Source organism: Nesoenas mayeri (genome assembly GCF_963082525.1).
Source record: "Nesoenas mayeri genome assembly, chromosome: 5".
Lineage (NCBI taxonomy): Eukaryota > Metazoa > Chordata > Aves > Columbiformes > Columbidae > Nesoenas > Nesoenas mayeri.
In genome coordinates, this window is record NC_137548.1 from 9,798,016 (window position 1) to 9,822,598 (window position 24,583).

Sequence of the window (24,583 nt, forward strand, 5' to 3'; positions counted from 1 at the left end):
ACTGACTTGATGGGAGCTGACTGTCACAGGGTGATTGTTGTCTTCTGACTTTGAGTAATGTTAGCTGAGTCTGCATAAAGTCTCCATTAGGGAAGAGCAGAGCTCCTGCTAATTCCTACCAACACCTGGCGCTCTATGAATTGTCACACACAGATCTTGCAAGAGTTGCTCATGCTGCAGCACAGAGAGTGCTGAGAGTCCCTAATGTGATTTAAGTGCTAGCAGAGCACAGATGATGGAGTGAGATACACTTATAATACTTAGTATGCTGATGAACTTGCAGTGGTCAAATTCTCCACTGGTATTGAAGGTCTGGTACCTGCTCTACACTGAGGAGTTGGAAACATTTTTTACTATGGACCTGCATTGCCATTGCAAATCCTGCAAACAATGCAGTTATTCTGAAATATTGTCACTGTGTAGTAGTTGCAAACACCCAGCAAGGTCCCTTAACTGTCACTCCTCATTTTTAACCCTCTGCAGTCATTCTTCTAGACATGGAAAAGCTGTTTTTCATATCCTGCCCACAGCTTGGTTGTGAGATGACCAAACAGAACGTGGTCTGTGATGGAGTTGGCTCATGACTGTGTTTGTTTCCAGATGCAATGTGAATGTAACGCCATGACTAAGGTGTTCCTCCACATTTCATGGCTGTGACTATTACCACATAGATAGAAAGAGTGAGCTAGGATTGGTACAGTACTGACTTCTGGTTTTGGTAAGCTTGTGTATTGTACTCAGTTGACCACTGTGGACAGAAAACCAGAAATACGAAGCTGTAGATCCAGGCTTTATGTTTAAAGAGAATGAAAACTGGTTACTTTTGCTGAAACAGGCTCATGCATTTGTCTTTTATTTCAATTTATCCTCTTCTGTTCTGGTTAGAAAGAATTTCTCAGCCCTCTCCGCTCTACCAAATGTAAGAGAGGACCAAATGGTACGCTCAAAGTGAAAGGTACTGGCATAACTTTGGACACAGAGATTTCAGCCATGCCCTAACTACAATGCATCACTGTGGTGGTGCTCAGGTCCATTTATCCACCTCTGTTTCTTTGAGAGAAGACAATGGATAATTGTTACTAAGCATACACAACAATATGCTTAGTTGCTTTATAAACTACATGGAATATACAGGACTTTGATGGACATATTCTGGTGAATCACAGGCCTTCCTCATCCCCACAAGAGAAAGCAAATTTGTCAAGTACTTATTTTATTCTAAACTTTGAAATACTCAAAAAACCCAGCAAAAAACAAACCCTGAAAATCCATCCCATTAAACATATCTGAATTCTGCTGTTAAATACTTGGAAAAGATTTCTGCTGATTTCTTTCATAACTTCATTTTATCACATAGCCAGTTCTTAACTAAGGAATACTTGCAGGTACTTGGCAGCAATAAAGTTATAGTATTGACAGGCTGGTTTACATACTGGACTCTATGTGCAGTTGCTGTAATATACCACAAGAATTCTTTTTTGAGGTCCAAACTCACTGTTGGCTTAAATGACCACAAATCTGCTGAAGTAGGTGCAAGTGACATTGTTTTTACCAGCAATTAAATTGGCCTTGCAACCACTGAAAAGTCTTCATGATCATGAGCTTTATTTCAAGGTCGCAAATGGAGCAAATCTGCACATCCCAGTTGAACATCTTTCTTCGAACTGCTCTGTTTCTGTCTCCCTGTTCTTCTTAAATAATCACTGTAATGGAAGCAGAGTCACTCTGGAGTAATAAATTATAAATGCTGTGCTTCAGCCTGCTTATTGGGATGTGATTGTATAGATAATTTAATATAGTTTTCACAGATGACTATGGAACAAAGAACCAGCAGTGGCTCAAAATAACCCATTTCTCCATACAGTCTTGATGGCAGTCGAAAGATAATGCCAAATGCCCCCTCTTTGAAGACCAAGGTAAGAATGCAGAGTGATAAAACCTCTGGCTCTGTGAAAAGAACTGTTCTCTCTAGGTAGAAATGGGGGCAGCTGAAAGACCCAGATCTTGAACTGGACACTTGCTGCAGCATCTGAAGAGAGCAGCCTGTGGGGCATCAGGAGGTAAAGTACCACCCAGAAAGTCTGCTCCTGGGTCCCGAATCTGCAAATGATGTTGTTCCTATTGATAAAGCAGTGGAGTGGGGAGGAAGAGGCTGGTTGCTCATTGCTGGCCTGGGCTGCGGACTTTTGCTGGAAACAGGGAGGTTGCAATGCTGCTGGGAAAATGTGTTTGATAGTCAAGTTTTTGTAGTCTGGGGGTCTAATCTGAAAGCAGAGAAGCTGAATTAAAGAGAAAAAGGGCTGATGCTTGGGTGATTTGCTCTGAGACTGGAAAAGAGGAGGAAAACAACAAGAGGAAACCTGTAAATGTGACAGAGACAGTCCTGCAAGTCAAACGTGGGGTGGGTGATGTGGTTCTGCAGGAATCAGTGGGCTCTGCCTGTTTTGTCCAGCTGGGGACAGGGTTTCAGCTGCAGTGGGGCTGTGCAGCTCTGTGGGGTCCCCTGAACTGAAGCTGCCCACTCATCTCTCATCTTTGCTTTTGTTAACCGATTCTCAATATGCTCATAGCAATACTTTGGTTAAAATAAACCAGTGATTTAATTCTTGGTTTAACTTCTGACTTAGTCCAGCAAAGTTTTCAGTACGACAAGGACATCACAAGTCCTGTTAAGCGAAGTAAAATAAGCTTTAACCTGAACATTAGTCTAGTCACTGTGAGTTACCATATAAAGGCATAATTCTTAAATGCACTCAGTCTTCCATTTGATTCATATTACAGTAAAATATCACACCATAGATTTAACAAACATAGATCATTTTAAATGGACAGCTATGTACAAAACTATGATACAATATTGTTATAAAACTTGAGAAATAAAGCTCTGAATTTTAAAAACACAATACTGCACATTCCAAATTTTAAAGCAAAAGTAACACGAATTGACACCTTCTGCAGCTTGAACACAGAGGCTTTTGAGTGCAAGCAGCTGGCAACAGAATCCAAACCCAGAGATTTACTAAAGGATGAGCTGAAAAGAAAATGTGTCCGATAGAGCATTCTGGATAAATCTCTTTCTGTTGCTTTAATCAGAGGAACTGGGGCCTTGAGTTTCCAAAAGCTGGTGGATGCATCTGTGCATGTGAGAAGATTGCTGCAAGGCTACTGACGTGCTTCAACTTAATTGCACATAAGCATGATGTAGGAACTGGACACTGTTTATATGGCCATATGCTCACTAAAATACATACCTAAAAAAAAAACAACCCACAACTTTTTTTCCCCCTGTAACCAGTTTCCCTTGCTTTAAATGACTGATAATCAAAATACATATGTCTGATTTTGGTCTTGGACCTGGTCCAATATGAATCATCAGTGGGTGATGTGAAGAGGGAGTAACAAACTTCCACTTATGATGGCACAGCCACTGCTTAATTTATACCCTTAATTTAGTTGAGGCACTGCTATTTTAAAAATTTCTCTGAGGGCTACACACTGAGGTCCTTTCTTGGGCCACACTCAGCTGTCATTTCAAGTGGAGTTTGGCCTAAGAGCAGGTGGAAAGTCTTGGCTCTGAGGACAGCAGGTGGCAGGTCTGACCCTTTCAGGCCGCCAGAGGCAAAACTGTGCCTGTCCCCACAGGCACCCGGCGTAAGGTACAGGCTGAGGGGGCCAAAGTCTCCAGGGACGCTCTTTGCGTCTTGGGGAGGGGAGCGAAAGGCTGTGGGAGGAGAAGCGGTGCGTCCTGGTGAGGCAGAGGTGACCGCGGTGGTGTTTTGGAGATGCAGAACCTGGCTTCTGAGAAGCTGGCAGCGCTCCGTGGATGTGGGAGAGGTTTGCTGGGTCTCCATTATATCTTCTGCCTCGCCGTGACACCTGCAGGAGAAGGGAGAAATGCAAACTATTTGCAGCTATAAAATAGAAGTGGTGTTTTTTTGCATGTGTATATATCTAATGGTTGGGGTGCTACTAGAGAAACAAGTTGCATATTCTTCAGACAACCTGAAAACAGGTAAAGCTAAATGTTTATGTACTTAACAAAGAACTCACGTTTCCACAACTGATCCTGATGTTCAAACATTTGGGCAACTTTTCTTTTAAGCTGGGTGCCAGTTCAGTCCTTCAACATGAGTCTTGTATTTTCCAAGAAGAATATCAAAATACGATTCTAGATATTACCTTGCTGAATTTACCAAATCTAGTGGATTTATCAGGACTGTCAGAAAGTCACACTGTCATTTTCAAGATCCTATCCCACTCCACAACCAAAGCAAGTACCATTCTAATGATAGACATGAAGGTAAGGACACCAGGCTGCTGTCTTCGAGCACTGACCTATGCTCCTGGTTTGGTTTGTTCTTTTGTTTTCTAGGGAATAAATCAGGTATATCTGTGAGCAGGGAAATGGCCAAAGCCTGGTTGCTTATGGACTTATGCTTTCAAGACTTTTCTTTCCCCTAACTTTTCCAAGTGACACAAAGATGGGAGCAGAGGAAAAAGGGAATTAATTTCAGGTTTCAAGGTGCAGCTCGTTTCTGCCCTGGTGCTGAGGCACAGCTGGGCACTGCTGGTGTGATGCAGCTGTGCCACATGCTGAGTTTCCAAGGATGCACTGAAACTCCAGCCTGACTCGGTCACTCCATAAAGGTACTGTTTGTCCGTGCTTTCCTCTGTATTGCTTTCCTATGTCTTCTAAGGTGAATTCCAGTCTGTCTGAGCCTCTAATTTTTTTTCAAATACGACTTTTTTTAAGCCTGCATGCTGAAATCCCTGTGCTTAAAATATACATAATCCAAGTTACACTTAACTCATGTTTTCAGCTGCCCTCCCTGTGCAGCACAACGACTGGTCCTGACATATTCCTTACTCGTGCCTCACTGCTACGATTTTCTGCTCTTGCTGTAAATCTTCCTTAGTATTTTTAAACCAACAGAGCTACTTCCCTTTTCCACTTGATATAATCCTGTGGTACAGCACGGAAAGAACCAAGAGGAGGGCAGGAGCAGTCAGGACTACCAATTCATATCTCCTTTTCTCTTGCTAGCAATGATGCTTCAGATACAGGAACAAAAGCAACCCTGTATGGAAATCCTGCAGAGATTCCTCTGTTCTGCCACCCCAGAGGCTGGGACTGCTGGGCTGTGGGGACCAGGGCTCCTGCCTGGGCTTCCAGCCCCAGGCACTGGGGATACTGGAGAATAAATACATTCCTTTCAGGAAATGAGACAGTGAGAGATTTGACATTATTGATTCAGTTCATAAGAGATACTCATCAGCACGGAAAGGACAATGTGTAACTATGCAATTTCAGTACAGTGAGTGTTTCGATTGTTTATTTTTCTTGCTTTTCTTCCCACTTGCTGTAAAAACATGCAAAGTTTTGCAAATGAAGGTCTCATCCTGAAGCGCCTTAAGTTTTCTTTTGAGGGTCAACTGTATGTTGCCATCATCCATGAAGGATGCAGGGAAGTAGGTACACAGTTTCTCTAGAAGTTAGGCTTACCTGTATTATTTTTCAGGCGGACAAAAGCCAAATTACACCTCACCACCCCCATCCCAGAAAGCTGTATGAATGCTCATAAGCATGCACCGTCTGTTTGCACAATGTGAAACTTTGCGTGCAACACTGGAATTGAATTTGACTTTGAGCTGGAGCTGCTATTTTGCCCCAACTAATACTCCTCCCCAGGTCCAGTGTTTTATTCCCTTTTCCAGATACCTGTATTTAAATGGTGCTGTAAGACGTGGCTAAAAGCAAGCAAAACAAACCTTGTTCTTCGCATAAAGTAGGTACTGAAATTGCATTTTTACAGTTTTTGAGAAAATAATGGTATCAAAGCAAGGACTTTGTTTATCACATGAAGCTGGATTTACTTGGTTAGAATAATGACTTTTAATTGTCTGCAGGAAAGGAGGTTTGGCGGCGGCTGCTGCTGACACAGAGGACAGACATGAGGGCTGCGACCTTGTGTCAAAGGGAGATCAGCACTTACTCCACTCAACACAAAATCAACACCCTGGAGAGTAAAAATCAGAGTAACAAATTTATTTTACATGTATTTGTGATTAGACACAAAGACAAAAAGCTTAGCTGATATGCTGAATACTGATTAGGTCTGTAAAGTCCCAATGCTGTGGTTAGTTCACATAGAAACACCTTTGTGAGTTTACATACCTCATTGTACCACACAACCTTTTTTTGTTTTATTATCTCCAGTATCAGTCTCAACCTCTGCTTTTAAACAAAAGAGAGACACTAAATATAGCTGATCATAGCAAGACAAATGTAACAACAGGGAACTTTTTACGATGTAAACATTGTCTAGTAGCAGGGAGGTTTCAATGATGCCACCCCTGGATGCCCAGGGAGCTTCATGGCTTTTGTGGGGGGTCAGTTCTGTAAGCCAGAAACACTAATTTCAGGTGTGAGGAGAGCATCACCATGGCTGGGAGCACGGGGTGCTCCAAGTGATGCAGCTGCTCCTGCTGCCTCCTGGGAAGCAATTTTGGGAACCACTGCTCTGGGAAACCACTTTTGGTTTGTGGCTTAGTTTTTAACTAGGGAAAAGTGGTATGTTTAGAAATGTAAAAAACTATGGCCCCAGGGTGTGCCAGCATTATAAGGGTAAGTCCCTCATGGAAGATGCTCAGCCCATGCTGCCTTTCTCAGCAGTGGGTATTTAAAACCTCCTTTCATCTCCCCTCCACTTTCCTTAGAAGGAAAAACATTAACCATTGATCAAAACAGACTTCCATCACATTCCTGCCCATTTTCTTGACCCCAGGATCTTGCAAAAAAACAGGCTTTGGACAGTATTTTGCACCTTTCTAAAGGCTGACAGACTCCTGTGCCTTCCCTATGAGGCACATCTAGTTTGGGACTATAGTACCCACCCAAGTGTGGCTTCAGCTAGGGAGAGCACTTTCCAGGCTTGGGGCCAGCTGTGGACATTCACCATGAGGCAGAGTGAGGGTGAGGGTGGCTCCACACTCCTGGCTGAGCTCTCTCCCAGCACCAGCCCAGTGTGAGGGACCAATTCATGCGGCCAAATATGATCCTTTGCAAAAGCATCAGCAAGATGATCCTTTTTTAATTGTTGACTTTCTCTCCTCACCCTGCAGTGATGGCTCCAGGGCCTGATGTTCAGAAGCCACCTCAAGTACCCCTGAGGCAGGCTGTCAAGTTACTGCAGGACACATGCTCTTGAAATGAGGCTTAGGAGGGAAAACCAAACAACCCTATGGCAGTGCTGATGTTGCTGGTTTTATGTGTTTATAAGTAGTTGAGAGCGGGTGATTGCTGATTAAGTACCCAGTATTAACTGCTCCTAATCACTGCTCTGGAGTCCTAATGGAGCTCTTGTTTGCATATAACCGTGCCTTGTAGCTGTCTTCAGCACACTTGACAGATGTGCTTATTGCCATCTTTACTGCATATGTGTAATGGGCTTTTTAATTATTGATTCATCATTACCCCTTTATAAACTACTTATAAATGCCAAGAGAACAAACAATGCTACTGTTTTTCTTTTTACATCTCTTTTGGGTTTAAAAAATGACAGCTCCATGAAACAGTGTGGCTCTAAGGGCAGGGGGCATTGGACCTCAAAGTGGGGAGAAACAGACACAAATATATGAGGAAGCCTACCCAGTTTAACTCAGTTCCCAAGGACTACATACAAAATAGGCTACCTGAGTAGTTTTTGCTGTGCCTCTTCTTCTTCCTCCGTTTTCCAGGTGGCCTCTGCTTTTCCCTGTCGGTGTGAGTGTGCTCCGGGGGGAGCGTTGCTGAACACGAGGAGTCAGTGGCTGGTTCCTCTGAGAAGGACTTCTCTTGAGAGGTGTCCAACAGTGAGTCTGTTCCAGGGTCTTCATTTTCCTTTGCCATCTCTCTCAACTCTGCCTGATGAGCCTCATCACAGGGAGCAGACTGAGCACTGCCAGAGTCAGCTCCAGCCTTGCTCACCTGGGTTTCTGGCTCCTGCACCATCCTGTCACTCTCTGACCCATCAGCTGGGTATTCCTTGCCCTGCTCTTCTAGGATGGATCCATTGAGTTGGTCTTTTAGAGCAGCACCCGAACCACTGCTCACAAACCTTATCCCGGTGCCTACATTAGCAGCAGAGAAGGCAATGGATCCGCTCTTTGTGCTCGGCTGGAGGCTTGCCCAGCTCTCTGCTTGCTCCATCCTGGCACCCCACATGGGCTGACTGGTCCCATCAGCTTCCACCAAACCTGCTGAGGGGATTTCCATCTGGGACTCTGGTGGCAAATTTCCTCCAGCTTTGTTTTTAGATAACACATGGTTTGAAGCTGAGGCATTTGAAACTTCACCCATCTCCATCAGGGCAGTGGTTGAGGTGGGAGTGCTTTCTGAGGGATGACCATTATCATTTGGTTTGGCCTTATCATCAGTCTGCTTTTCTGCTGCTTGTGGATCCTTAATGCTCTTTCCTTTAAACAAAAAACATGCAATTAGCCACAGCTGCAGAGTTGCAGCTGGGATCCACCAAGGTGTTTCTGCCACTGGGAGAGGTTACAAGCAAGCAGGTGCCTGCGGAGGGATAAATGACCCTGAAGTGGCTATGCTAAGGCAGCACCATTTTATCCACCTTATGCTTCCTCTCCTCATACCCCATGTGGTCACCCCAGGTGGACTCCAACCTCCAGCCCAACCTCCTGCTCTGTTTTCAGCAGGTGTTCATGTGTCTTTGCTGCCAACCATCTGACTTCCATGGAAGTCCTCAGACTTGCAAGGGTGCCTGAAAACCTATGGCAGGAGAAAGGAACCCACCTGTAAAGTCCTGAACCAGCTGGGATTGCTGGCTTGGCTCAGACTCAGAGGCAGATGGGAAAGAATAGCTTCAGGTACAGTCGGGTCTGTGTCCTTACCAGACTGGTTCTCCTCCGCGCTCTCTGCAGGCAAGGTTTTAGGAATTGCATCCGACTCGTGTCTGTTCTTTGTCTTTCTCAGCGTGAACCCTTTCCTGATGTCGGCTAGCAGTGCATCGATGACACACACCTCCTCCTGCTTCACCATCCCCTTCTTAACTGGGATAGAGAGAGATGGGTGTTAAATCTGCCCAGAAAATGGGGCAGAAGGACACTTTGCAGTGAGGCTATAGCTTGGGGGTGGGTACTGCTGTCCCACTGAGAGCAACCACTGGGCAAAAGCCAGGCTCAGATGCCAGGCCTGGGGGCAGCCCATGCTCCCTGGCCCCACAGCAGCATGTCCTGGCTGAAGTCAAAGGATTTACCCCAAAGTCTGGTGCTACGGGCTGGCATGAGTGGCACCAGCTCTGCCCAGACTTACACCTGTTTGTACCATGACCTTGAAACAGCTCCTGTTTGCTATCCATGTTGGTGGAGACCTTTTTTTGGGGGGGAGGGTAGGGATAGAGGGGAAAAAAATGCTTTCGTCTCATCTTCTTTCAACTGTACTTTTCAGTTGTACCTTTCATCTTGATCTAGAGAAAGGCAGACTGAAGTTATCTGCAAGATTTTTGAGACATCAGAAGTCTGTGGTAAAGAGCGACTATTCAAGTGTATATAGGGATTTTGGAGAGGGGGGAGAAGTCAAATGTTGCTTGTTAGATTTGGGATTCAAAAGCTATGTTTAGAAACAGAAATGTTTCAATTTGATTTTTGTTTCTCTGCTGTTCAGTCAGCAAACCTAAAATTAACTTCTCTGCCCAGCTGCAACTGTGAAAAGTCCATCTGAGCTATGGCTGTGAGACATCTAAAAGCCTTTAGTCAGCCAACACCTGGAAATCCACAAAATAAATTACCACTACTGGTCCATTAAAGCAGGGTGAGCCGAGAGCTCCTGTCAGCTCTCCCAGCCAATTTGGGACTGCAAGTTCATCTCTCTTTTTTGAAGCCCTTTCATATACTCACTGACTTTTCCATTTTCTCCCTTCTGTCTCTTCCCCTCTTCCTCTTCCAGCTGTTTCTTCCTCTTCTCTGCTTTGGCAGCTTGCTCCTTTCTGTCCTTGTTTTCCTGCAGTGAGGTAACAGGGACATAAGAAAGTTGGCTAAATGTCCGCTAGAAAAGTCAATGAAGAGAAACATGATCTACAGATGGTTGCAAAGCAGGAAGAGAAATTCTGGCCTTATCCTGTGCAATAAATAAAAGTGGCATGGGGAATAAGGCCTGTCTTGCCAAGAGGGTGAGAGGGAGACCGCTGGCTTGGGCAGGACTCTGCCATGTCCCAGTAGGAGGTGGCAGCAGTGATCCGCCTAACACAGCTGCTACCAGTGTGCAGATCTGCCTGACCTTTAGTGAGGCAAAAATGGAAGGTATTGAAGCCACGACTTCCTCCAAACTGGTGGCTTTTTTACTATCCATCCCTTTTCTGAGCCTGTTTGTTCAGGTTGGAATGAAGGGTTAAGTTTTGTAAGCCAGTTCCTCTAAAACTTATGAACTTGACTCCAAAGCATCTTTGCAAGTCTGCACTGAAATAACAAATCTGGACCAGGCCAGAAGCACCAGCACTGCATAAGGATGCAGTGGAGCAGGGATCAGACACCCCTTCCCCAGGTGACCTCTTGCCAAGTGCTAAAAGAAGGCCATAACCAGCACCTTTCCCCCACCAAATTTGGGTGCCTGTCTGATAGACTCCTGTCTATCAGAACAGAGGCGTGTACCAGAACTAGGGATGCTCAGTGTCATGTGTGCAGACACCAACCTTCAGGGCACGGATAAAGAGGTCTCTGAAGGTCTTCATGGTGCTGAATATGTCCTCTAAGGACAACTTGCTTGGATCCTCACAGAGATAATTTGCAAGTTCTTCTCTCTTCCTCTCAATAGTTTCAAATTCTTCTTCCAGCTTTCTGGAGGCATCAATGCTATCCTGAAATGCATTTGGTAAACACAGTAAAGCACCATCCAGAGGACAATGAGGGAAGTACACATAAAGAAAAAAGGATATCAACATGAAGAGCTTGGAGCAAGACCCTGGGTCCTGGCTTTTAACTGCAGCAGAGCTTATAAGGTGGGAAGAAACTGTTTTGCAGATGACTTTTGCTCCTGGTGACTATGCTGTGCCAGTTTACAGGGGTGGCTTGAGCAAGACATAGAAAGCTCAATGCAAAGCTTAATCCTGAGAGAAGGGCTTTACTCTGGTGATTCACACAGAGAGTGAACATCTTACTTAAAGTGAGGAGTCACACAATAGAGTCGAGAGAGCAGTTGGGACAGGGGCCTTAAGAAATGGCCCTGACAATGGTAACTAGGTTTGGGGTGGAGGTGGTAAACAAACACTGATGAGTTGTGTGGCATCACAGTCTATTTCCAAATCTGAGAGCATGTCTTGTGGCAATGTTTTCCATCCCCTCATGAGGCTCCTCGCCTGCATATGTACCATGCACTGCCTCTGCGTGTGCAATATGGGAGACATGAGGGAGCTCCATTACTGACCTGTATATGTTTCTCATACTGTTGTTTCACATTGTCGCTTGATGATAAGACTTTTCGCTGAAGCTCCAGCAGCTTCTTTAAATTGGTGCTGGACTCTGTGCGTATAATATCAAGATTAATTCTGAAATGACACAGAACCTCCTGTTAGTTGACATTTCAGCATCCCATGCTGACCAAAGAGAGGACAAGTATGAGCTGCTGTTTCATTGTCCCTCTGCTTCTCACCACTGCACTGAACTGAAACCTGAGTTCTGAACTCCGTACAGTGCAAGCTCATGAAAAACAGCATTCTTCACGGGGCTTCTGAAAAAGTGGCCAGGTCTACCTACAACTTTGTGTATTGAGTAGAAGAATGCCCCCTGCCTCAAAAGTCTGCTCATTCAAAAGGCTCATTCACCATCAGAGCTCAGCATTAGCGCATTTCCTCTGGTTGAAGGCCCTTCAGAAATGCTTCTGGGTAGCTGGCTATCAGGAGCTCCTGCTACCACAAAGGCAGTGCAGATTTTGGAAGGGCCTAGGAGGCAGAATTAACTGAATGTTCTGCAAGTTTCAGCCCTAAGTGTTGCCAGCTGTAGTAGAACTATTATATATTAAAGGGGTTTCAACATTCATCAACCAAATCTTTTTGGTTAAAACTAAATAAAATGCCATCTTGTTAATATGCTATACCAGCTGCGCGTGTCCTAATTTCTGGTACATTGTTGATGTGTATGGGATTTATTTTTAATTCGAAGGAAATGATACACAATTTTACCCTGCTGCTTTTGATACATATTCAAGATCCTTTGGCAGTTCCAGTAGGTCCGTGTGTCTGTTTTCTACTTCCTGAAGTGGAAGAGAGAAAGAAGCGTTATTTGCTGTGTGGCAGGAGCTGAGAAAGGAAGCTGGGGGGAAGAGAGATGGGCAGAAATGCCTGGGCAGGACGACTGTGCCATGTCCTGCTGCTGCCACCCCTCTTCAGTTCGCTTTGCCTTGCACAGCCAAGCTGCATTCAAAACAGGACTGCACATTCCAAAAGGGAAGGCATTGCTCCAGGCTATAAAAACATACAAGAGCGCTCAATATTGAGGAATAGTTCAAAGCAAAGTCGACCTGCTGCTGAGCTCTTCTTACCCTCTTCTGAGACACCTACTCCTGGCCATGGGAGGAGGCAGGACTGTGATTTGATGTAGTCTGACAGTTCCTGTGGTCCCAGGAGGGTATCAAAATGGCTTGAATCTTATTTGCATAATTTACTTTCATGATTGTGCTTGCTGAAGCTGCTGCCAGCTAAAGCAGGGCTTGAACATGTATAATTGGAATGGAGAGACCTTGGTGAATGAAAGTGGCAGGGCATGGAGGAAAAAAGGAAAAAACCCCAGCATTTCAGGGAAGAAGAAAGCAATGGGGGCTTGGGGAAGAACATGAAAAGCTCAAGTATAGTCTAGTGGAAAAGGGAGAGGCCACGGAAAGGCAGAAAGGCTGAATGGGTACAGACCAGCCAGGACAGCTTTGGTAGCTCTGTGGTTTGCAGCTGATGATGTGCAAGTTGCACAAATATGAAAAAAGGACATTCCAGCCACTGTGGGAAAAGATGCCAGAGGAAAATAGAACAAGCTTTCAAATAAAGAGCTCCCTGAGTAGTGCCCACAAGCAGCCTCCATCAGCCCAAGTGAATCAGAGGCTCCCAACTTGTGACACTCTGCAGCTGGCCAGGGAGAACACGAATACTCGTGTGGCATTAACCGAGAGTAGAACAGGAGAAATAGTTAATCCATGATAAAATCCTCCCCGTTCCCTATCACCCAGGGCTTGGCAGTGGTACCTCCAGTATATGATGGAGCAGCGTAATGCGGGTTTGGTTTGCTTTGGTTTCTGTTAGTTTGAGTAAAGTGCTGATTTTAAACCCATCGGCATCGCCTGTGTGACTTCCCTACAAGACAGAAAGAAAGCAGATGTAACTCCCATGTCCACCCAAATTAAAACCCTAAAGGAGATCATGCACATACTGTAATGACAGGAGAACATGACAAAAGAAGTCCTTACATAGTTCAGAAAGTTTCCAACTTTGAGAATCAGTTGACAAAAAAGCGGCAGGCGATGACTGTTCAGAAGATCTGAAAAAAATAAAGGACTTTTAAACAAAAGCCTCTGTTACACCAGAACATTTCCTAAACTGCACTGAAATTGGGATTCTGAATTCCAACAAACCAAACCTGATTTTTCAGCTTTGGACCCAGTGGCTCAACCTGCAGAGAAATTGATTCTACATACAGTCAGTTCCACAAGTTGTAAAAGTTTTTGTTGACTTACGCTTCTTTCTTTCTTTACATCTAGACTCATTCCTAATGGAAAATAACGTGGAGTTGGACTTGCTAAAAGCCACCAACTCACCGCTTTCCTTAGAAGTACTGATTTACCCTGGTGTGGGTGAGGGTAACGGGGCTGTAATTTTAATTTTGCAGAGACTGTTCAGCTGTGCAGTGAAGCCAGTTCTGACAGCCCTGTGATTACCTGCCCGCTGCTAAAACCAGACATGCTCACCCTGTTCCTGGTCTTGCATGGTGGAGGTGATTATCAGGGCATGAAGGGCACAGTCCCTGTCCTTGCTCTTACGACAGGGTGCTGCAGTGATGTGCTTTCTGAAGCACTCAGCTTTGAGGCAGGAATAGCTTCAAAAAGACAAGCGGGCTGCTGGGAAGACACTTATTGGTGGAAGTTTCAATTAATTGCAGCAGGCAGTTGTAATTCCATCTGGAGAAACCCCAGCAGGAGTTGGGAGAACCACCTCTTTAGGACAGGTGCCACTTGACAATTCTAAGAAGAGCATCCTGATCTCAGCAAAGTGGGACCTGAGGTTTCTTTCACAGGAAGCTGAAACCTATTGCATAATCTCTCCACGTACTCATAAAATCGGAGCATCAGCGATTTATAGCCCATAATAAAAAACTTTCTCTTCTGGTTCCATTTGTAGGCAGGGAAAAACTAAAGCATCACTACTTTCTGGAGGAAGTTTGGGGCATGCTTTTCTGGCAGCAAATTGCTGTGAGAAGGTCTTAATGTGGCAAATAATGCTGTATGAATTAGCTATAACAGGGCCAGCTCTGCTGCCTAAATTCAGCTCCTTTGAAAGGGCTGACAAGCTTCCAGTGCTTTACCATTGAAAGTGTTTCAGAGGAATACAGCTGCCACAGAAAAAGAGGCCTGAGGGTGAGGGAAAATGATCTCCAGTCCCATGAAGGGCTCTGACCATCAGTGGAGATACCTAGAGCTACATCCCATATTCTGCAGGGGAAGATTCTGGGGGTTGGGTAGACTCATTGCAGAAGTCCAAGGGAGTTTTCTGTGGATTTACAGCTTCCTATCATAAGTAAGATCCAGAAATCAGGACAAGTAATTTACCTTCGCAGGCTCTCCGGATGGCTTCAGCTTTCGGCTGAATCATGTCCAGCACAACGGTGGTCTCTTCACAGATCAGCATACATTCAATGCGCAGCTGGTAGCTAAGGATGGAGATTGATTCAAAGCTTAAAGGCATTGTGATCTTGGCCAGCACAGTGGCCCTCTTCCCACATCACCATGAAGTCTGTCAACCCCACAACATCACTAAAATGAACTTAAACTTCTCAGAGGTAAACCAAGAAAAAGATTGGGCTGAACTTCATGACCAACACACTTACCTGGGAATCTGAAGAAGGAGAAGATAAAACTGGTCTGCATTTGCTAGCTTGGATTTCTCTTCTTTGAAGGCCTTCAGGTTTTCTATCTAATGAGAAATAAAGAATCAAGACTGCAGGACTGCACTGCATGTTCTGCTCTGTGAACCAAGGGTATCATTTTTCCTCCTGACCTCATGCTTTTCAGGCAGCAGCTTCAGCAATTGCTTGAGAACCTCAACATCGAATTTGGTCCGGTCTCCATTCTGCACCATGGCAACTACCTCTTCGTTGGAGCTGCAGGGAGAAGGAGCACAATCAGCCATCACCCAAAAGACCCCTCTTTCACAATCCTATGGTACCAAGATTTATCTGTGCAATTGCTCCATGCTTTCCCCAGTGAGAGCCACCATAACCCAAAAGGAAAGAGGTGTCCCCATGACTAACCCAGAATTGGGACCAGGATCCTTGCTATGGCCCAAATTTTGTTTCTGGCCATGGTCAAATTACTCAAGGCCAGAGATCAATCCTGCAACTTAGATGACTGTGTCTGCACATCTGATGGATTATTTAATTCTTAACTCCGCCACTGGCCCTGTTTTGAGGAGGGGTTCAACCTCCAGATGTATCTAGCAGCTGAAGTCACCTTAAGAGTTTGTGCCACAACTTCATCTGTAATACGGAGATGTAATGCTTTTTCCAACTTATAGGGATGTTGAAGGTAAAATACTAAACCCAGTATTTTAAAGACAGTATAGGACAAACTGGGAATATTCAGATGTTTCAGTAACACAGATCACCAAAGCAGATTGGCTAGAATAGATTTCATGAGGACCTTCCAGACACTATACAAAACCTGCTCAAAGTTTTGTCAACTGTCACAAAAATTTGCCAAATCTTACCATTTAAATTGCTTCAAAAATATGTTCAAATTGAGACTTTTCTTGGAGTCCAAAAATGTGATCTTCATTAAAGAAAAAGAAGATATCTCATATTAGATGAGCTGTCTGCAGCGATCTTTATTCGAAAGAACGGGAGGGACCTCCTCACCTCCTTGGGTTCTGCCTTCACTGGTGCAGCCGTTTTCTCCTTGGGAGTTGGTTGTGGAAAGCAAAACAGCTGCTCAATGCTTGTGTAATTGGGCTCTATAGTTTCCTCACTGCTGCTGCTCACTGAAGCCCACATTGAGTGACTTTCTGAAAAAAAGACACAGAGTTCAGGCTGGCTACAGGGATGGCTGAAATCTCCTGGCTTTTGGGGCAATGTGAGTTGCTCAACGGGACACTTCTCAGATGGATGAAATAAGAAAAGACATATAAGTCCTGGACAAATGATAATTAGAAGGAACAAGTCCCACAGGCAGGATCCAAAGGGCCTGAAGAGTAATTAAACCCGATGCTTTACCCCAAGATGTGCTGGAAAGGGGATGCAACACTGGGCACACAGAGGTCGTCTAGCCCCATCCATCCCTATACAACTGCATTCTCCGCTGGAGCAGGCAAAATGGACCTCGGCCTTTTCTAGTCCCATGGCTGAGGTGATTTTTACTTCCTTGCATCCTGGCTGAAGGACTGGCCACAACCTGAACATTTTCTGACATTTACCTTCCTCTATTTTTCATTTTATAACCAAGCATCCTTGTATAATGCTGGCTATAGGACTCCCTGAATTAATTACCACTGCACTTTTTTAAACATCTTTTTAAAACAAACAAACAAAAAAAATCACCCAAACATGCCTGTAAAAGTCTCTGCTGAAATAATCCCAACAATTAACTGTTCTCGTGACTGAAAACAAGCCTTATTTAGACTTCGCCTGTGCCAGCTTCCATGCAGTGGATGCCTTGCTTGTCTAGGACAAAGCTGACATTGCCTGTCCTGGCTTCTCCTCACATTTCATGCTGCTCTTTGGATTCACTAGGAGATGGAAATGTGATCCAAAAATCAAGAGACAAGTAATTGATTCTCATGGCTCCCCAATTCTTTCAATGTCCTTGGACTGTGATGTGATCCTTACCTGCACTCTTACTCATTACTTTAATATAGACAGATACAAGTATAGATGAACTAGGGAACTGAAGTTTTAGGAACCCAGATCAGAGCCTGTTGAGAACTCAAGCCTAAGGCATGTCAGGTGGATTAGGGTAATATTCCCTTCTTTTAATTTCAAATAATGTTAGTTATAAACAAGCTATTCCTAACTACTGAGTTGGAATGGTTATTATATTAATAGTTTTGTGCTACTATTACTCATTTAAGGTCTGCAGGTCAGATGTAATAGAAATCAGGGAAGTTCTGTATCTGAATGGAGTCAACCACACTTGACAAATTCAGAGAGAGTGTTTCTTGCCCTGGATCACCCCTAAAACAGCAGTGACATTATGCCAGAAGCACCCACCTCTCACCACGTTGGAGGGCAGCTTCTGCCAGTTCAGCTTCTTCATTCTCAGCGTTGGTGTCTTCACTGCCTTACGAGGAGGTCTGCCCAAGCCAAGCGGGCAGCTGACCTGGGAGGCCACTACGGCTTCTATATGATCTCCTGCCATGCTGGGCAGGAGGGGTGGAGGAGGAGGGATGCCCCCCATACCAGGCAATGGGGGTGGCGGGGGAGGGATGCCCCCCATGCCAGGCAATGGGGGTGGTGGGGGAGGGATGCCCCCCATGCCAGGCAATGGGGGTGGAGGGGGAGGGATGCCCCCCATGCCAGGCAATGGGGGTGGAGGAGGAGGGATACCCACCATGCCAGGCAATGGGGGTGGAGGAGGAGGGATGCCCCCCATGATAGGCAAGGGGGGTGGAGGTGGGGGAATACCTGCCATGCTGGGCAATGGGGGTGGGGGTAGAGGGATGCCAGGGAGTGGAGGGGCTGGAGGTGCATTTATCATGGGAGATGTGGGGGTCACAGCTGCTGTGCCAGAGGGAGGGGGTGGAGGTGGTGCGGGTGGAGGTGCCTGGGCAGGAGCAGCATTTGGTGGAGGGTTAGATGTCTCTGGCAAAACAGAGCAGCCTGTGAACTGGGAGGATGAGATCTTATTTTCGTTGGCAGGTGGCCCTGAGGAAGGTGCTGGTGTCTTGGTGGGGTTTGATGATCCTGCTGGGGTCCGAGATGTACGTAGACATGGCTCCAGCTCAGCCTGGATGCTTCCATTTGCACTCCCAGACAGCTGGTTTTCAGCTCTCTTTTGCTTGTTTGGATGTTTCTTGATAGACAGCAGCCTCTCGATGACTTCTTCAACTGTGTTTGCTTGGACTAGAGAAACAAGCCAGTGTCAGAGAAGGGGATGGGGCCCAAAGGTTGATTCATGCTATTTGACAGCCACCAAGGAGCAGATCTGGAGCCACAGTGCTCACTTCCTGGTGTCACTTTACACAACTGCACTTTTAGCTTTCAGGCAATATCCTTCCCACGGTCTTGGCCCATCAATGCTGTTTTGAGCATGCCTGCCCCTAAGACTAGCCAGCACCAGTGTCAGGATGCCAATGAGAATGGATTTCCACTACCCAAAGCTCAGGACTCAACCCTCAAAGTAAGATAAATGGTGAATCCTGAGCCCACTTCTAAATGACCGGTTCCCACTGGCATCTGCATGGCTGGAGTTTTGCATCAAGACTTGACCCTGTGCAGCAGGTGTAGCTATGGCCCAGATTTTGTTCAGCTCTTAGAAAGCCCCACAGGTTATTTCTTGTGCATTTGGGAAGGACTTTTGCGGGCACTGGGTGGGGCAAAGGGAAACGAGAGGAGAGTGCAAGGCTGGATGAAAATGTCATTCTTACTGTCATTTGCAAGCAAAAGGGCTCTGTTCACTACTGCGTCCAAGGACTCCCACAGCAGGAGGCTGGAGTGATGAGATGGTTCCAAGTGCAGCAGGCTCTGGAGAATGGACAGCAGCTGGATGGAGACCGGAGAGCGGCTCACCTGGAAGACAAGGCAGCTTTCCATCATCGCAAGGCTGGTTCCAAGCAAAGTGTGTCAACTTGGTCATTACATGACTTTGAACCCCACATGAGGGCCTGCTTACTTTATTGAAGAGAGATGAAAAGACTTCATGGTGATCGTTCATGTTTATCCCATCACATATCTTTAATAATTCCTCATCATCTTCTGTCTTGAACTCCTCAAATGTGTCACACTGGATAAGCAGATCCTCCTCCTCTATGTCTCTGCAATATTACAGCATTCATTTTCACTGGAGAGCTCTTCAACAATTTTCATATGTTTTTTTTTTTAATGGCTTTTATCTCTTTGCCTCTCAGACTCAGCCAGTCAGTGTTGAAAGTACCCCAACTCTACCTTACTTATAATGGATCAAATACCATCAGTGCATGCTTTCTTGAACTGAATATACCCCTTTACAGTCAGCACACACAAACGAATGGGACCTTTCAAGGCATAACCTGGCCCAGTATATACTTTGTATAAACTTTTCCCTGGAGCTGAAGCAACGGAGTGGCATTTCCACCTTTTGAAACTGGGCCACCTTCTCTTTTTTGAGAAAGTCAGACAAATTGAAAGCTTTCCAGTGATGTTTCTGTTTGAAAAACTTCCTTCTCTGTTACTCAAAATTGGATTAAAAAACCCCAAACACCCTAAAGCAAACTTTTTTAGCACTCTCGAGATCACTCAGTACAGGAACTCTGCCCTTGCTAGTTGGCTGTATTGAAGGATCTTCTTTTCCCTAATTATATGGGGTTGAATGGAGCAATTCCAGTTACATGGAAAACTGCAACTCACATATAATGCATTCTAGAATTTATCATGGGTATTTCTGACAGAATATAATTTTTTAAATTAAGAAACTGAAAAAACAGGTATGTCCAGATATGCATTAGTAAAGTGTCTTAGCTGGATGCTTCTGGGACCAACACCAGCAGTGAAGGGGTTTGGATACAGCAAATTGCTCAGTGATGCCACAGCATCACTTCAGGCTCAGTGTAAAACGCAGCCTCAGTGAGGATGTTGCTGAGCCTTGCTCTATCTGTGCTCAGGGCCTTTGTCAGTGACATCTGCACCAACAGCTGTCCCGTGACACTGTGGTTGGTGAGAGCATCTTAATGATGGCCTGATGCCTCCGATTCCTGTGTAGCGGGTGCACACTAGCATGGTCCACCCCACCTGCGTACACTTCATACAACTAACACCTGATAAGGATTAAGTTTCCGTGAATTTCACATTAACATGAATGTCATTTATAAAGAAAAATTAAACAGTGATCCTTACCTTAGCTTGTCTAAAATATCCAATAACTGAAGTCCTAGAAGAACAACAACAAAATATTAGCATTGTGACCTACTTGGCACTGATTTATTATGATCTCAGACACAGGTTTCTGGGGCTGGATGGGATTCATCCAAGGGTTCTGAGGGAGCTGGTGGAGCTCCTCACCAAGCCACGTTCCATCATTTATCAGCAGTCCTGGCTAACTGGGGAGGTCCCAGTAGACTGGAGGCTGACAAATGTGATGCCCATCTACACAAAGGTTTGGAAGGAGGGTCAGGGGAACTACAGGCCTGTTAGTCTGACCTTGGTGCCAGGGAAGGTCATGGAGCAGATGATCTTGAGTGCCATCAAATGGCACATACAGGACAACCAGGCAATCAAGCCCAGTCACCATTGGTTTATGAAAGGTGCATCCTGCTTGACTAATCTGATCTCCTTCTATGACAAGGTGACCTGCTTAGTGGATGAGGGAAAGGCTGTGGATGTTGTTGACCTGGACTTCAGTAAAGGCTTTGATACCATTTCCCACAGCACTCTCCTGAAGAAGCTGGCAGCTCATGGCCTGGATGGGTGTACTCTGTGATGGATAAAGAACTGGCTGGAGGGCCGGGCCCAAAGAGATGTGGTGAATGGAGCCTAATCCAGTTGGTGGCCTGTCATGAGTGGTGTTCCCCAGGGCTCAGTATTGGGGCCAGTTCTGTTTACTCTCTTTATCAATGATCTGGATGAAGGGATCGATTACACCCTTGGTAAGTTTGCAGACAACACCAAATTGGGTGGGACTGTTGATCTGCTGGAAGGTAGGAAGGCCACACAGAGGGATCTGGACCAGCTGATTGTTGGGCTGAGGCCAGTTGTATGAGGTTTAACAAGGCCAAGTTCTGCCTTCACTTGGGTCACAACAACCCTGGCAGAAAGGGATCTGGGGTTGTTGATTGACAGTCGGCTGAACATGAACCAGCAATGTGCCCAGGTGGCCAAAAAGCCCAAGAGCATCCTGGCTTGTATCAGGAATAGTGTGACCAGAAGAACTAGAGAAGTGATTGTACCACTGTACTTGGTGCTGGTGAGGCCCCACCTTGAATCCTGTGTTCAGTTTTGTGCCCCTCACTACAAGAAAGACATTGAGGTGCTGGAGAGAGTGCAGAGAAGGGCAATGAAGGTGGTGAAGGGTCTGGAGCACAAGTCTGATGAGGAGTGGCTGAGGGAACTGGGTCTGTTTATCCTGGAGAAAAGGAGGCTGAGGGGAGACCTAATCGCTGTCCACAACTACCTGAAGGGAGGTGGTAGCATGGAGGGTGTTGATCTCTGCTCCCAAGTAACAAGTGATAGGGCAAGAGAAAATGGCTTCAAGTTGCACCAGGGGGTGTTTAGATTGGATATTAGGAAAAAATTATTCACAGAGAAGGTTTGTCAAGCATAGGAACTGGCTGCCCAGGGAAGTGGTTGAGTCATCATCCCTGGAAGTGTTTAAAAGACGTGTAGGTGTGGTGCTTAGGGACATGATTTAGTGGTGGACTTGAAAGTTCTAGGTTAATGGCTGCACTCAATCTTAAAGGTCTTTTCCAAGCTAAATAATTGTATGATTCTATAATTTATATGTTAATCACATACATCCTTTTTCTTCCAGATCTAAAAAGTGAAAGTATCCTCAGATGGATCTGTCAAAGCGGGTAGCATCATTTGGTAAGAGACCCATAGTACACATGTCTGCAGCTGCATGAGACAGTGAGCATCCCCCTGGAGTTACTGAGGGACACAGGCACTTTTGGAGCATGATTCACCTCATTCCAAATTAGACATCTAAAACCAAAATCAGTCAGATGAACAGTGAGGTCAGAGGTCCCTTGCTTTCCACAGAAGAAATGGAGCCCCAGCTCGCCAGCTCAGGTGTGCACAACACATCAGGTGATTTCTAACAACAGTACTTATGATCCTGGTATTCAAGTATTGGAAAGTATTTTTGAATCACAGGACAGCTTCTGTGGCTCAACTGAGTAGATGCAGGGCAAAAAAACCTTATCTGCTCTTATAAGGCATTGCCACATAACGAAATGTGGCTACGTAGGATGGTTGGTTATATAAATGTATTGAACAAGCTCAAGGAATACAAAGCTGCTGACATTCCAGAAAGGATCAAAGCTATGGGGAGGCAGTAAAGTGAAATAACTCTAGTTACAGAAAGGTTGTTGAAGATAATAGAGACCAAAAGAAAAAAAACACTTTAACATTTGCAGTTTTGCACCCCAGTTCTCTTTAGTCACCTTACAGATATATCTGAAAATAAAACTTCTTGGCAACTGATTTTCTCCAGGGAAAGTTAAGTGCAACAACCGTTCTTACCTATGAACTCGTTTCTGATTTGTGTCCTTGTTCTTAGTTCTTCTTTCCCCAGTATGATGGCATTGATAGCACTCAGCAGTGTCACCATGTACGGCACGTTATCTGTGTTGGAGAGCTCGTTCATTATGACACTGAATCGATACTGCTGGTTTTTCACACTCTGTTAACAACACAAGCAATATTTCTGTTCAGATAGTTCAGCAATGTCTACCACTTTGGTGCAGTCTCAGATAGAATTAGCATCTTAAAACCACTCAGTTTATCCCACTGTGCACAAGACAGGATGACACAGGTAAAAGCAGCACTCCTCCATTACAGAACAGTGTCTGGTTGGCAGAGAAGTCAGTGAAACTCCTCTTGGATACCTTTACGCTTTCTGATAACTGATGCACCTACCTGAGCTTGTGGCCAGTGAAACCCACGGATGCGGCATCATCTGTTTTGCTAATCTGCTAGTGCTTTTCCTGCCAGAAATGACCTTGCAGCTGGCAGTCATCTGTCCAGTCAACTCACAGAGCAGTATCGTGGACTTATGCTCATCAGGCCAAATTTCCTGCAGTTTTCACCTTATAAATCCCTGCCTCTCTTATCAAAATGATGCAAAATGACCGTCATTCCCAGTCCTTTTCTGTGGCACACGGATCTACCTGCATAGAGCAGAGCAGAGCTGTACCTCCTGCTGCAGCCCTACACTTGCCTTGTAATGGTCCAGGGCATCCAAAGCCAAAGCGTGGCCATTTGATGAGTAAATGCACAGCGCAGCCAGGAGCTCAAATACTTGCTTTTTGACCATGACATTAGTTGTGTCGAGTGCTGGAGGACAAAACAAAACAAAACAAGATTTTATAATTACATTAATATTCTAAATTTCAGTGTCTGCTGCTACAAAGCTTATGACCAGTGTTAAAAAAAAAGACTGAAGGAGTGAAGCCACTACATGGAAGATGGAAAGCAAAATATCCCAATGTATAGATACCCCATCCTGATAGTGCTATGTGATAGTAACTTCTTGTGGGAACAGTAAATGCTACAGGTACCCTATTGGCATTTTGGTGCTGCTTGGAGTTGTTCATCTCTTCCATGTAGCAGTGGCATGTTGCAAGAGCAGCACAGTCACACATTTTATTTCCCATTTACACATATGGGTATTTTCTAGAACAGCAGATGAACCATTTTGCTCAATTAATGAGTCTTATTTTTAGTGCAGAAACATCCGATGTGCATATTAAGTACCCACATTGTTCTAACCCATCCTCATATATTCTCTTCTTTCCTCTACTCTTTCTCTGTGAGCCCTGGGAGCTGGGAGGGAGTGGATTAGACCATCTTAGTTTTCCTTTATTAGTGCATAAAGAAGCTTGACCACTGAAAAGCCCCGATTGCGCCACTGTTTTTCACAGCACAAAAATGCCAGCTCTGTATTTCACCCTGGTTAAGAAAATACAGGGTGGAGAGGAAAGAAGAGGACTTCAAAACTGAAGAGGGGAGCAAGCTAGCCTTCAGACTAAATGCCTTTTAAAGAGTAATTAACAAGGGTTTCTCAGCACAACTGTGATCTCAGCTCTGTGGAGCAGCACAGTTATCCTACCAGCCCCAGCATCATTAAGTGATGCACAATAAGTCTTAGGAGATGCCCTGACAAGTGTCGTACCTAACAAAGAGCCAAGTGAATGGCAAGAGAAAGTGACTGTTATTACCCACCATCTTCTAGAAGGAACAGACTGAGCAGTGCAGAGAACAGGCTCTTGAGTCTAAAACATGTCACCTTCCCTCCTCTTTACAGGCTACAACTCTCCAAGCCCTTTAAATTCCTCTCCCACTGTCCTTGAAGCTCAAAAAGACTAAATAGCAAATGTCTGCTGACAACTGGAGGGTCAAGGGCTTCTCATGCCCACGTATGGCTAAGGCTGGGTTTATCCCTGGCCTCTCAGTGAACTATGAAAACATTTGTGTGGAGATCACAGAATCA

At 45.1% G+C, this 24,583-nt stretch overlaps 1 protein-coding gene across 1 annotated transcript in view; it reads right to left on the reverse strand.

The window, feature by feature from the left end:
• Positions 1-6,176: 6,176 nt before the first annotated feature.
• INF2 (inverted formin 2) overlaps positions 6,177-24,583 on the reverse strand; it is a gene marked incomplete at its 3' end in the record, with an annotated part of 38,162 nt that continues 19,755 nt past the window's right edge. Inside the window, exons 3-22 of the mRNA XM_080345640.1 lie at positions 23,312-23,427; positions 22,615-22,774; positions 20,272-20,305; positions 19,073-19,214; positions 18,828-18,969; positions 17,452-18,303; positions 16,105-16,250; positions 15,957-16,018; positions 15,249-15,351; positions 15,079-15,164; positions 14,801-14,901; positions 13,445-13,515; positions 13,224-13,331; positions 12,174-12,244; positions 11,420-11,540; positions 10,689-10,853; positions 9,898-10,000; positions 8,893-9,051; positions 7,693-8,454; positions 6,177-6,235 (exon numbers count right to left, since the gene is read on the reverse strand). Coding sequence (XP_080201766.1) covers positions 6,177-6,235; positions 7,693-8,454; positions 8,893-9,051; positions 9,898-10,000; positions 10,689-10,853; positions 11,420-11,540; positions 12,174-12,244; positions 13,224-13,331; positions 13,445-13,515; positions 14,801-14,901; positions 15,079-15,164; positions 15,249-15,351; positions 15,957-16,018; positions 16,105-16,250; positions 17,452-18,303; positions 18,828-18,969; positions 19,073-19,214; positions 20,272-20,305; positions 22,615-22,774; positions 23,312-23,427 — 3,563 coding nt within the window. The remainder of the gene's footprint in view (positions 6,236-7,692; positions 8,455-8,892; positions 9,052-9,897; positions 10,001-10,688; positions 10,854-11,419; positions 11,541-12,173; positions 12,245-13,223; positions 13,332-13,444; positions 13,516-14,800; positions 14,902-15,078; positions 15,165-15,248; positions 15,352-15,956; positions 16,019-16,104; positions 16,251-17,451; positions 18,304-18,827; positions 18,970-19,072; positions 19,215-20,271; positions 20,306-22,614; positions 22,775-23,311; positions 23,428-24,583) is intronic.